The sequence below is a fragment of the Pristiophorus japonicus genome, chromosome 16 (assembly GCF_044704955.1).
Source record: "Pristiophorus japonicus isolate sPriJap1 chromosome 16, sPriJap1.hap1, whole genome shotgun sequence".
Lineage (NCBI taxonomy): Eukaryota > Metazoa > Chordata > Chondrichthyes > Pristiophoridae > Pristiophorus > Pristiophorus japonicus.
Genome location: NC_091992.1, coordinates 128806709 through 128820656, shown reverse-complemented (window position 1 = coordinate 128820656; position 13948 = coordinate 128806709). Strand labels below are relative to the sequence as shown.

The window sequence follows — 13948 nt, the reverse complement described above, 5'->3', positions numbered from 1 at the left end:
TTTTTAAGAATTATTAGCACAAGAAGTTGCTTTCTTGAGCAAATCACAGCTGAGGCTATGCTAACAAAGTTCCAAGCAGACACCTCCACATGAAGCCTACTTTGTATCTCTGGGCCACGTGCTCCAGAAGGTGGGCGACTTGCTTCAAGGACTGTAACAATGTCCATTGAGTTAAGCACAAGTGGTCCAGAGAGGAGATGTTCAAGTTTCCCTCGACTGATCTGGCTTCCACTTAGTGCCATGCTACAACAGTCTGGCTGAGCACAGTAACTCGGCAGCAGTAAACCTATGTCCATGTTGCTGGAAGACGAACATGTTTAATTTACTGTAGCAAATGCACACACAGTGATTTTCAGTTTTATCTAATCTTTCAATTGCATGTATTTAATGTGTTAGTCACGGGTGTGCTATTCTTCCCATTGTTTTTCCCTTTACAGCAGTTAACCCGCAATAAGTCCGCTGCAACTCCACAACAACCATATTGAACACTGATTGATTGACGATGCTGAAGGCTAATGGTTTTCATTAGAATTCAATGACTAAAAAGTGTCTGGTCAGATTTTTTTTAAAAAACTGAATTCTGATCAGTACCCTCGGTGTCAGAACAGATGTTTGTGTCTTCAATCTTACTTGCTAGGCCCTCTGGGGATGGGGAGATTGGGGTGGGGCAAGAAACTGCTGACACAAGAATTCCAAATAAAGCAATACATATAACTAGTCAAAGTCGTATCAGGAACGTGTTCATACATGCAAGTCTATCCTGACATTTATGTGCAGGCAGGTATGTATGCATTTATTGTGTGGAATGGAGTATGTTGTATAACTGTGTGTACATGTATTTTCTGGAAAGATTGCATGCTCTCTGGTAGTGTGGTGCATCTGATAGTTGCAATTGCTCATTCCGTTGAATGTGATGAGAGTTCCGTGCAGCCCACTCCTCTCACAACACGGGCTAGAGATTGCCTTTGAGGCAGTTTACTAGAAATACGAAAATATTTATCCTAGCATGTCACAATATGATTGAGGGTTTAAAAAAATAAAAATAAAAAGACATATGAATGTTGAAAAGAAGAGTAGCAAAAGTAAAAGCATTGGTTCCTTAGAGGCTGCGACAAGTGAAATTATAAAGGAGAATAAGGAAATAGCAGAGACTTTAAACAAATATTTTGTATCTGTCTTCACAGTAAAAGATACAAAAAGCATACCAAAAATAGTGGGGAACCAAGGGGCTAATAAAAGTAAGGAACTTAAAGTAATTAATATCAGTAAAGAAAAAGTACTTGAGAAAATAATGGGACTAAAAGCTGAAAAATCCCCTGGAGCTGGTGGCCTGCACCCTGGGTCTCTAAAATACCCTGCGGGAGGTAGTGGATGCATTGGCTGTAATCTTCCCAAATTCCCGAGATTGTAGAACAATCCCAGCAGATTGGAAGGTAGCAAATATAATCCTGCTATTCATAAAGGGGGTAGAGAAAACACAGAGCTCCAAGCCAGTTAGCCTGACATCAGTCGTTGGGAAAATGCTGGAATCCATTATTAAGGAAATGGTAACAGGGCACTTAGAAAATCATAATATGATTAGGGAGAGTCAACATGGTTTTATGAAAGCAAAATGGTATTTAACAAAATGAGTTTTTTGAGGATGTAACTAGCGGAATAGTTAATGGGGAACCAGTGGATGTGTCGAAATCTCGACTCTCAATATAAGATTCTGACACAATCAGCTCCGGTAGATGTTCCTTTAATACGTTTTACTTGCAGCGAGGAAGAGTCACTCAATCAAAGGCTAAGCGAAGACTCCCACAGTAGTACAAATTTACAATATCTTTATACAGTAGAACAAACAAGTTATGGTTCCATCATGTGTATCGGTTCTGCCCTTGCGGTCAGCAAATACAGATAAAGAGTGCTCCAATTTAATTAGTACCACATCCTTGTTTGAGTCTTTACATATCTGTACAGCCTTTATCTAGTCCTTCTAAGGTTTAGCATAGCAACAGGTTATTAGTAGTACAGGGAAGTACAATGGGTAGTACTTATACCAACAGGACATTCTTTCTGTTCTCTGGTGGTTAAGCCTCCGGCTGGGTGGGTATATTCAAAGTTCCCTCGCTCATACAGATGGCTCCTGCTTTTCTCAATTAATCAGCTATCCGCAGTTTCAGTCAAGGTTAGCATGTTTATGCAGAAGCAGACTGTTTGCTGCAGGGGCTTCTGGGAGGACCGGGACTCCATTTTGTTTCATTGCCAAAGGGTACATGTAACAGGAAATGTAACTTTAAAAGTACATTTCCACAGATGTAGAATGTCTGGATTGCAAAAACTCATTCGATAAGGTGCCACATAAAAGGTTGTTATGCAAGATAAGGGCTCATGGGGTTGGGAGTAATATATTAGCATGGCTAGAGGATTGGTTAACGGACAGAAAACAGAGAGTAGGGATAAATGGGTCATTTTCTGGTTTGCAGGCTGTAACTAGTGGGGTGCCACAAGGATCCGTGCATGGCCCTCAGCTGTTTACAATCTATATGAATGACTTAGATGAAAGAAAGAAAAAGACAGACTGACTTGCATTTATATAGCTGCTTTCATGACCACCGGATGTCTCAAAGTGCTTTATAGCCAATGGAGTACTTTTGGAGTGTAATCACTGTTGTAATGAAGGGCCTAGTGCAATGTATCCACGTTTGCTGCCGATACAAAGCTAAGTGGGAAAGTAAGCTGTGAGGAGGATATGAAGAGCCTGCAAAAGGATATAGACAGGTTAAGTGAGTGGGCAATAAGGTAGTAGATGGAGTATAATGTGGGGAATGTGAGGTTATTCATTTTGGTAGGAAGAATAGAAAAAGAGAATATTTTTTAAATGGTGAGAAACTATTAAATGTTGGTGTTCAGAGAGATTTCGATGTCCTCATAGGAAACACAAAGTTAGCATGCAGGTACAGCAAGCAATTCATAGAAACATAGAAAATAGGTGCAGGAGTAGGCCATTCAGCCCTTCGAGCCTGCACCACCATTCAATGAGTTCATGGCTGAACATGCAACTTCAGTACCCCATTCCTGCTTTCTCGCCATACCCCTTGATCCCCCTAGTAGTAAGGACTACATCTAACTCCTTTTTGAATATATTTAGTGAATTGGCCTCAACAACTTTCTGTGCTAGAGAATTCTACAGGCTCACCACTCTCTGGGTGAAGAAGTTTCTCCTCATGTCGGTCCTAAATGGACTACCCCTTATCCTAAGTCTATGTCCTCTGGTTCTGGACATCCCCAACATCGGGAACATTTTTCCCACATCTAACCTGTCCAGTCCCATCAGAATCTTATACATTTCTATGAGATCCTTCTAAACTCCAGTGAATAAAGGCCCAGTTGATCCAGTCTCTCCTCATATGACAGTCCCGCCATCCCTGGAATTAGCCTGGTGAACCTTTGCTGCACTCCCTCAATAGCAAGAATGTCCTTCCTCAGATTAGGAGACCAAAACGAAACACAATATTCCAGGTGAGGCCTCACTAAGGCCCTGTACAACTGCATTAAGACCTCCCTGCTCCTATACTCAAATCCCCTAGCTATGAAGGCCAGCATACCATTTGTCCCCTTCACTGCCTGTTGTACCTGCATGCCAACCTTCAATGACTGATGAACCATGACACCCAGGTCTCGTTGCACCTCCCCTTTTCCTAATCTTCCGCCATTCAGATAATATTCTGCCTTTGTGTTTTTGCCCCCAAAATGGATAACCTCACATTTATCCTCATTATACTGCATCTGCCATGCACTTGCCCACTCACCTAACCTGTCCAAGTCACCCTGCAGCCTCGTAGTGTCCCCCTCATAGCTCTCACCGCCACCCAGTTTAGTGTCATCTGAAAACTTGGAGATATTACACTTAATTCCTTCATCCAAATCGTTAATGTATATTGTAAAGAGCTGGGGTCCCAGCACTGAGCCCTGTGGCACTCCACTAGTCACTGTCGGCCATTCTGAAAAGGACCCGTTTATCCCGACTCTCTGCTTCCTGTCTGCCAACCAGTTCTCTATCCACGTCAGTACATTACCCCCAATTCCATGCGCTTTGACTTTGCACACCAATCTCTTGTGCAGGACCTTGTCAAAAGCCTTTTGAAAGTCCAAATACACCACATCCACTGGTTCTCCCTTGTCCACTCTGCTAGTTACATCCTCAAAAAAAAATTCAGAAAATTCGTCATGCATGATTTCCCTTTCATAAATCCATGCTGACTTGGACCGATCCTGTCACTGCTTTCCAAATGCCCTGCTATTTCATCTTTAATAATTGATTACAACATTTTCCCCATTACTGATGTCAGGCTAACTGGTCTATAATTACCCGTTTTCTCCCTTCCCTCCTTTTTTAAAAAGTGGTGTTACATTAGCTACCCTCCAATCCATAGGAACTGATCCAGAGTCGATAGACTGTTGGAAAATGATCACCAATGCATCCACTATTTCTAGGGCCACTTCTTTAAGTACTCTGGGATGCAGACTATCAGGCCCCTGGGATTTATCGGCCTTCAATCGCATCAATTTCCCTAACACAATTTCCCGCCTAATAAGGATATCCTTCAGTTCCTCCTCCTCACTAGACCCACTGTTCCCAAGTACATTCGGAAGGTTATTCGTGTCTTCCATAGTAACACTATCCTTAATTTCTCTTGTTAGCCACGGTTGAGCCACCTTCCCCGTTTTATTTTTACTCCAGACAGAGATGTACAATTGTTGAAGTTCGTCCATGTGATCTTTAAATGTTTGCCATTGCTTATCCACCGTCAACCCTTTAAGTATCCTTGGCCAAGTCTATTCTAGCCAATTCATGCCTCATACCGTCGAAGTTCTCTTTCCTTAAGTTCAGGACCCTAGTTTCCGAATTAACTGTGTCACTCTCCATCTTAATAAAGAATTCTTCCATGTTATGGTCACTCTTCCCCAAGGGGCCTCGCACAACAAGATTGTTAATTAGTCCCTTCTCATTACACATCACCCAGTCTAGGATGGCCAGCTCTCTCGTTGGTTCCTCGACATATTGGTCGAGAAAATCATCCCTAATACACTCCAGGAAATCCTCATCCACCGCATTACTACCAGTTTGGTTAGCCCAATCAATATGTAGATTAAAGTCGCCTATGATAACTGCTGTACCTCTACTGCACGCATCACTTATTTCTTGTTTGATGCTGCCCCCAACCTCATTACTACTGTTTGGTGGTCTGCACACAACTCCCACCGGCATTTTCTGCCCTTTGGTATTCCGCAGCTCCACCCATACCGATTCCACATCATCCAAGCTAATGTCCCTCCTTACTATTGCATTAATTTCCTCTTTAACCAGCAACGCCACCCCGCCTCCTTTTCTTCTCTGCCTATCCTTCCTAAATGTTGAATATCCCTGGATGTTGAGTTCCCAGCCTTGGTCACCCTGGAGCCATGTCTTCGTGATGCCAGTTACATCATACCTGTTAACTGCTATCTGCGCAGTTAATTCGTCCACCTTATTCCGAATACTCCTCGCATTGAGGCACCGCATCTTCAGGTTTGTCTTTTTAACACACTTTGCCCCTTCAGAATTTTGCTGCCCTCCACTTTTACTGTTCGCCTTTCTATCTTTTGCTTCTGCCTCCGTTTTGTTTCCCTCTGTCTCCCTGCATAGGTTCCCATCCCCCTGCCATGTTAGTTTAACTCCTCCGCAACAGCACTAGCAAACACTCCCCCCAGGACATTGGTTCCGATCCTGCCCAGGTGCAGACCATCCGGTTTGTACTGGTCCCATCTCTCCCAGAACCGGTTCCAATGTCCCAGGAATTTGAATCCCTCCCTTCTGCACCACTCCTCAAGCCACGTATTCATCTGAGCTATCCTGCGATTCCTACTCTGACTAGCACGTGGCACTGGTAGCAATCCTGAGATTATTACTTTTGAGGTCCTACTTTTTAATTTAGCTCCTAGCTCCCTAAATTCGTCTCGTAGGACCTCATCCTGTTTTTTTACCTATATTGTTGGTACCTATGTGCACCACAATAACTGGCTGTTCACCCTCCTTTTTCAGAATGTCCTGAACCCGCTCCGAGACATCCTTGACCCTTGCACCAGGGAGGCAACATACCATTCTGGAGTCTCGGTTGTGACCGCAGAAATGCCTATCTATTCCCCTTACAATCGAATCCCCTATCACTATAGCTCTCCCACTCTTTTTCCTGCGCTCCTGTGCAGCAGAGCCACCCACGGTGCCATGAACTTGGCTGCTGCTGCCCTTTCCTGATGAGTCATCCCCCTCAACAGTACTCAAAGCAGTGTATCTGTTTTGCAGGGGGATGACCGCAGGGGACCCCTGCACTACCTTCCTTCCACTGCTCTTCCTGTTGGTCACCAATTTACTATCTGGCTGTGTACCCTTTACCTGTGCTGAGGCCAACTCGCTAAACATGCTATTCACGTCATTCTCAGCATCGTGCATGCTCTAGAGTGAATCCACCCGCAGCTCCAGTGCCGCAATGCGTCCGTCAGGAGCTGGAGGCGGATACACTTCCCGCACACGTAGTCGTCAGGGACACCGGAAGCGTCCCTGACTTCCCACATAGTACAGGAGGAGCATAACACTTGTCCGAGCTCGCCTGCCATGTCTTAACTCTTAGATTAATTTAATTTGGCAACAACAATGCTAAAGGTTACTTACTGATATAGAAAAGAAAAAAGAAGAAAAACTACTTTCCAATCACTTACCTCCTTGGCTGTGACGTCACCTTTCAATTTCTTTCTACTTTTTTTTTTGCCTTCTCACCCCACTGCAGCTGCACAAGCACGCCTTTATAGGCCGCTCGACTCGACACTGCTCCTCACTGAACCGCTCTCCGACTGCTGCCTATGGGCCTTTATAGGCCGCTCGACTCGACACTGCTCCTCACTGAACCGCTCTCCGACTGCTGCCTATGGGCCTTTATAGGCCGCTCGACTCGACACTGCTCCTCACTGAACCGCTCTCCGACTGCTGCCTATGGGCCTTTATAGGCCGCTCGACTCGACACTGCTCCTCACTGAACCGCTCTCCGACTGCTGCCTATGGGCCATTATAGGCCGCTCGACTCGACACTGCTCCTCACTGAACCGCTCTCCGACTGCTGCCTATGGGCCTTTTATAGGCCGCTCGACTCGACACTGCTCCTCACTGAACCGCTCTCCGACTGCTGCCTATGGGCCTTTATAGGCCGCTCGACTCGACACTGCTCCTCCTCGCTCTCCCGCTCTCCGACTCAATTCCCTTACTTCAGTTCCCTTATCCTTTCTCCAATTCTCTCTTACTTACAAGTATTTAATCACTTTTCTGCCCTTTCTGATGTAGCTTCATAAATGGATCTGTCACAGGGTTATCGGCACTAATCCAAGGGTGGATATTTGTCACATTTAAATGAATTCAAAGTTGAGCGAGATTTGCTGAAGTTTAGTCTATCGGAATAGCAATACTTCCAATATTGGAAGCAAATGAACAGAATGTTCATTATAACAAGGGACTGACTGAGTCATAACAGACATTAATAAGCTGCTCTATTTGCTTTCCAGCTCAAAACCAACAGGTTGTCACTCAGATTATCCGTGGACAGCCCGTAACAACTGTGTCAAGTACGGGTAATTTGGTTCAAAGTTCAACCCAGAAGATGGTGACCGCTCCAAGCACACCTGTGCAACCTATCCAAAGTCGTCCTGCCGCACCACAAGGCCAGCAGCCAGCCCAGCGGCCTCAACAGGGACAGGTCCGATTAACAATGGCACAGCTCACCCAACTCACACAAGGACAGGTAAGAGTTGTGCAGTTTTCATCACGAAAAGAGGGAAACCATTATATGTCGGAATACTAAACCATATACAGTGCAAAAATATTCTCTATTATTATTTAAAATAAACCTTAATTTGCTAGCTGAACCTTTACTTATTATAAATCATGAGGGCAAGCAGATTAAATTCTATGTCATCTATATGCTGTTTCCACTTATGAGGGGGAGCAAAACTAGAGGCCATCAATATAAGAAATTAAATAGGGAATTCAGAAGAAACTTCTTCAACCAGAGAGTGGTTAGAATGTGGAACTCACTACCACAGGAAGAAGTTGAGGCAAATAGCATAGATGCATTTAAGGGGAAGCTAGATAAACACATGAGGGAGAAGAGGATAGAGGATTATGCTGATAGAGTTAGATGAGGAAGGACAGGAGGTGGCTCGAGTGGAGAATGAATGCCATAATGGATTGGTTGGGCTGAAGGGCCTATTTCTGTGCTGTATATTCAGTGTAATTCTATGGGATCTAAGGTTTCTGTTTGAAAGAGAAATTTGATTTTGTATATTTTAAATTTGTGATTAAATTTACTTGAAGCTGCTGCGTCCAACAGTAGCTAATGGATCTCATTTGTACTCATCCAGTTGACGAAGACCACTGCAAAATTCTATTTTATGGATTCGTTTTGGATTTTTTTAACCAGCAGCTTTGACTAGTTATAAACCGTCCACTTCCAACCCCGAATACTGTATGCTCCTTTAGTCAGTAGCATGTCCCATCACACCAACATTCAACATGTTCTTTCTGAATTATTGCAAAGTGAATTAAAGTTCCTGTAGATTCAAAATCATGGGGACCGTTCCATGTACTTTTAAAGTTCTCTTCGGAAAAAGAGCAGTTTTAACTGACTACGGTTGGGGTTAATTTTTTTGGGAGTAGAATTCTTAAATTCTCACTACCAGACACACAATTTGGTGCATTTAGGTATAATTTTGAAATTACCAAATGTCTTCTAAATTCTATGCTACCTCAGCATTAAAATTGATGTACCTCATACATCCCAAAGTTTGGGAGAGTGTGATTCTTTAGCAGTGGTGTACAGTATTACAATGAGTGAGAGATTCAGGTTCCTTCGCGAGAAGAAATAACCCCATAAATACTCAGGACCTGGCACTAGTGGGGAGGGGGGGTGCTGCGGGGAGATAGGGTGAGGTTACATTTCTTGGCTTGTTCTGTATTTTGACATTGTCTTCATGTTGTCTGTCAGTACCTCCTCCAACAAAAGTACAGATGAGAGTAGCAAACCGAGGGTATTTGCAAACATGCAGCTACATACTGATGCTGACAGAGCTGTTCCATTTGGTAATCATGCTGCTGTTCTTGTTGCAGAGTGGGGGTCAGGGATTGACTGTGGTGATTCAAGGGCAGGGGCAAACTACTGGACAGCTTCAGCTTATCCCACAAGGCGTATCAGTAATTCCTGGGCCAGGACAACAGTTAATGCAGGCTGCTATGCCAAGTGGAACTATTCAGAGGTTCCTTTTCACACCTCTGCCAACAGTCACGGCAGCAGCTCCTGCAACAACAGTAGATGCTGCAACAACAGCAGCACCAGGTAAGCCAATTCTATTGGTGTCACTTATTTTCAACATTTTAGCTAAATGAAGTAGCTTGGTAATAAACACCTATGGAATGGTGGTGAGAATGGAACTCGCTACCACAGGGAATGGTTGAAATGAATAGTATAGATGCATTTAAGGGGAGACTAGACAAGCATATGATGAAGGAAGTAGAGGGTTATGCTGATAGATTTAAATGAGGAAAGACGGGAGGAGGATCGAGTAGAGACTGGTCGGGCCGAGTGGCCTGTTTCTGTGCTGTATGTCCTATGGAATATGTTCTCAGTTGTTTTCTAAATGCCTTATTGAAAATACAAATTTTTATTATATTCACAATGGAACTAGGCATTGTTTAATCATGGACTTCACAGACCCAATAAAAATATATTTCCCAGCACCAAAATGATGCTAGAATGCTATCTTCTCATTACATTTGTGCCTGAAGAATGTATTTGAAAATGTTCAATAATTTTACTCTCTGCAAGAAATTAACTTCGCTAAATCATTGTACAGATAATGCAGTTTTATCATATAATTGGAACACATGTTTTATTGCCTATTAGGTATAAATTACCAATCACCTATTTTCTAGTATGTATGTAATTTGTGAGATGCTGTATATATTATGTTCAATCTTGTTCTGCAGTTGCGATGGAACAGAAACAGGTGCAAACACATGTACAACAATTACAAACCCCAATCCAGCCACCATCTCAGCCTCCACCGCCATCTCCAGTTCAGACTGCAGTTGCCTGTCAGCCACCATCCTCCATACAACCTGTCCAAGCACAGCCAGCACAAGCGCAATCTGTTGTCCAGCTACAAGCTCAACCACAAGCTCAACTTCAAGTTCCTCCCGTCCAGGCTGGGAATCAGTTGACTGTTCAGTCCCCACCTCGGCCACCATTGCAGGCCCAGCAGCCTCAAGCCCAGATTCAGACTATAGCCCCTCAACCTCAACTTCAACCCCAAGTTCCAACTCAGGTGGCAGCTGAGACCCAGACACTGCCTCAGGTCCCTCAGGGTGTGGTTCAGCAACAAATCAAAATCCAGGTCCCTGTTCAGATCCAGCAGCCAGGTCTAACTCCAGCCCAGCAGATCCAAAATGTGGTCAGTGTGCAAGCAGCCAGTGTCCAGGAGCAACTCCAGCGAATCCAACAGATCCGTGAACAGCAGCAGCAGAAGAAACAGCTGCAGATAGAGGCCAAGAGGGAGCACATGCTACAGACCTCAAACCAAAACGAAATCATTCAGAAACAGGTAATCACTCCAGGGGCGGAGAATAAAATGTATTTACTGTATACCTTAAGTTTATTTTAAGATTACACATTGCAGTGTGTGTGTGTGTCTATTTGTGTATGCGTGTGTGTCTATTTGTGTATGCGTGTGTGTCTATTTGTGTGTGAACTGTTTTGACATGTAGACTTGAATGTCACTCGCATGACATCAGCTAGTTACTTGCCATTCTGTAGTACTAGAAATTAAGCCAGTGAATATTAATAAAATAAGCGGCTCCAGGGGTAAGCAAGGCACTTATCGCTCAGAACTCATGCCTGTCACTCTTTGCTGCCACTGGGTGAGTGTGTAATACTGGTTGAGTTCCTCTGTTTTGTTGTTTCCCCTTCCCTCTCCAGCCAAGTGCCCAAACCTTGCTCACTCTCTTTCCTTCCTCCTCCTCACCCCCACCCACCACTGCCCAACCACCACCGACACAGATCAAACACTTCCTGTCTGTGTCTGTTGCCATCATTTGAGAATTTTTTTCAATGTTTGCTACTAATCATTGAAGTTTGAAGGTGTTTAGTACTTACTTTCTTTGTCAAAGTTATCTTTCATGCATTAACTATTTACAATCATAGAAATTTGTGGCACAGAAGGGAGGCCATTTCAGCCCATCGTGTCGTGCCGGGCAACTAAGAGCTATCCAGCCTAATCCCACTTTTCAGCTCTTGATCTGTAGTCTTGTAGATTACAGCACTTCCAAGCGCATATTCAAGTACTTTTTAACTGCAGTGAGTGATTCTGCCTCTGCCACCCTTTCAAGCAGTGATTTCCAGAACCCCACCTCCCTCCAGGTGAAAAAAGTTCTCCTCAACTCCCCTCTAATGCTTCTACCAATTACCGGTACTTTAAATCTATGCCCCTGGTTATTGACCTCTCTGCTAAGGGAATTTAAAAAAAAATTAATTCAAGGGATGTGTGTGTTGCTGGCAAGGCAAGCATTTCTTCTAATTGACCTTGAGAACCGCCACTTTCAACCTCTGCAGTCCATGTGGTGAAGATACTCCCACAGTACTATTAGGGAGGGAGTTCCAGGATTTTGACCCAGCGACGATGAAGGAATGTCAATATACTTCCAAATGAGGATGGTGTGTAACTTGGAGGGGACCTTGCAGGTGATGTCCTTGTCTTCAAGAGGTCGCAGGTTTGAGAGGTGCTGAAGAAGCCTTGGCGAGTTGCTGCAGTGCATCTTGTAGATGGTACACACTGCAGCCACGGTGCACCGGTAGGTCCTTCCTATCCTCTCTATCTCGGCCCCAAAATCAAGATTCCCCTCAGCCTGCTCTGATCCAAAGAAAACAACCCCAGCCTATCCAATCTTTCCTTGTAGCTAAAATTCTCCAGTCCTGGCAACGTCCTCTTAAATCACCTCTGTATTCTCGAGTGCAATCACATCTTTCCTGTAATGTGGTGACCAGAACAGTACGCAGTAGTCTAGCTGTGGCCTAACTGGTGTTTTGTACAGTTCAAGCATTAATCTCCTTGCTCTTATATTCTGTGCCTCTTATATTATATTTGTCCTTGTTATTAAGGTGGTAATGAAACAAAATGCTGTGATTGAACACTTGAAGGCGAAGAGTAGGATGATGTCACCTGCTGAACGGGAAGAAAACCAGAGGTATATTTATCTCGGAGAATAATAGATATTTGGAGGCGGTTATGAGACTGTAAACTAATTGAGAGATTCGAGAAGTACCAATTTAGAATCTGCATTTGTATCTTGACATTACAGCTGTGAATTCTGTGGTATTGTGCACCGTGAATAGGCCATTCAGACACTTGAGCCTATTCCGCCATTTTATTAGATTATGGCTGATCTGCATTTCAACTCCATTTACCTGCCTTTTCTCCATATGCCAACAAAAATCTATCAATCTCGGACTTTCATTGTTGTTTTTACTCTGCTCACAGTTTGCAAATTTCTTTTTAACCATGTTGTTGTCTGACTTAAATTATGCATTGCATCATTGATGAATAATTTTAATCTGTGGACAGTAAATATATTCTCTAGTTTGAAAAAAATTCATGGTTTTGATTGGCTGGTCAGTGTTGATTAAGAGGGACAAGGAAACATTTTTGTTCCCAGTACCCTCCGATTTTATGTATAATAATAGATTGAAGAGACTTTTGCGTAAAATTTTTGTAAAAACTTCTATTTTCTTCCCCCACAAGTGAAATCCTTAGGTGTGTCTCACTTGCTAGGCTGCTCCTGTAACATCATTGATGGGTTCTGGCTCCGTAGAAAACATTGGGAGCTGCAACTTTGCACTTGCCCGAGAACTGCTGCAAGGGTTGGCAGGGGATGCAGATTACCTGGTACATATTGTGGGTTCCGAAGATGATGTAGCTCCAGAGAGGCTATCGCAATCTAAAGTTGCAGGCGCAGCCCTCGCTGTTGATTTTCTATGGAGACTCTACCAATTAGTGACATCGCTGGGGCAGTCTCACAGGCAGCCATATTCAATTGGGATGCCCCGTGTCATTTTCACAAAAAATGGCAAAATTCTCTCATCTGTTTAATTCCCATAAAATTAATCACTTTGAGCAAAGAATACACTGCCTCATTTCACTCCCTCCCAACCTTCCATCCCCTTTAATTTTGCAAAATCACTTGGAATGAGGAACAGGTTCTTAGAATTTATGTCAAAGAGCTCAGCATTCTCTCTTGTTGCAAGTAAATGCCAAAATCTTAATTGCCGTGAGAAAGAGGTGAGATAAAGCAGAACAAAAACGTGTTTACATAAAATAAAATAGCTTATCCTGGGCCTTGTAGTAATAGTTGGACTTGAACGATGCAGAAAGTTTACATATGAAATAGAGGACACTGCTAATTAAAGCTCTTGGCTCTAACCTGGTGTTTTAATTGACTCAACTCTTAATCTAACAAAATGTATTGGTGGATTATTCACCATAATCCTCAGTAATTGCTTACTGCATTTTATATTGTGTCAGTCTTCTTTATCATCCATTACCAAGAAGGAGTTTCTCATTGAGAGAATACAGCTTGGCATTGATAGCTATTTACTGTTCTTTTACATGCATGAAAAAAAGCTTGTGTTTTGGTTTCTTGTAGAAAAAATTCGATTTTATGCTGTGATACAATTCGATCTGCTTTTATCCTGTTTATTTATATTATCATCAAATGTATGAGGGAGTTAAAGATATAATTTGGCAGTAATAATAAAGTGTAATTGAAATCCTGAGATTGAATTGCACTATTGAATCTCCCTCATAGGTAGTATTTATGTTACGTAGCATATTT

At 43.1% G+C, this 13948-nt stretch overlaps 1 protein-coding gene across 11 annotated transcripts in view; it reads left to right on the top strand.

Annotated features, from left to right (window-relative positions):
* The window catches only part of bptf (bromodomain PHD finger transcription factor), a 144573-nt gene that overhangs the window by 110886 nt on the left and 19739 nt on the right, over window positions 1–13948 (top strand). For all 11 annotated transcript variants that reach the window (XM_070857879.1, XM_070857881.1, XM_070857880.1 and 8 more), the window contains 4 exons: window positions 7576–7811; window positions 9176–9401; window positions 10052–10665; window positions 12219–12304. In XM_070857879.1, coding sequence (XP_070713980.1) covers window positions 7576–7811; window positions 9176–9401; window positions 10052–10665; window positions 12219–12304 — 1162 coding nt within the window. The remainder of the gene's footprint in view (window positions 1–7575; window positions 7812–9175; window positions 9402–10051; window positions 10666–12218; window positions 12305–13948) is intronic.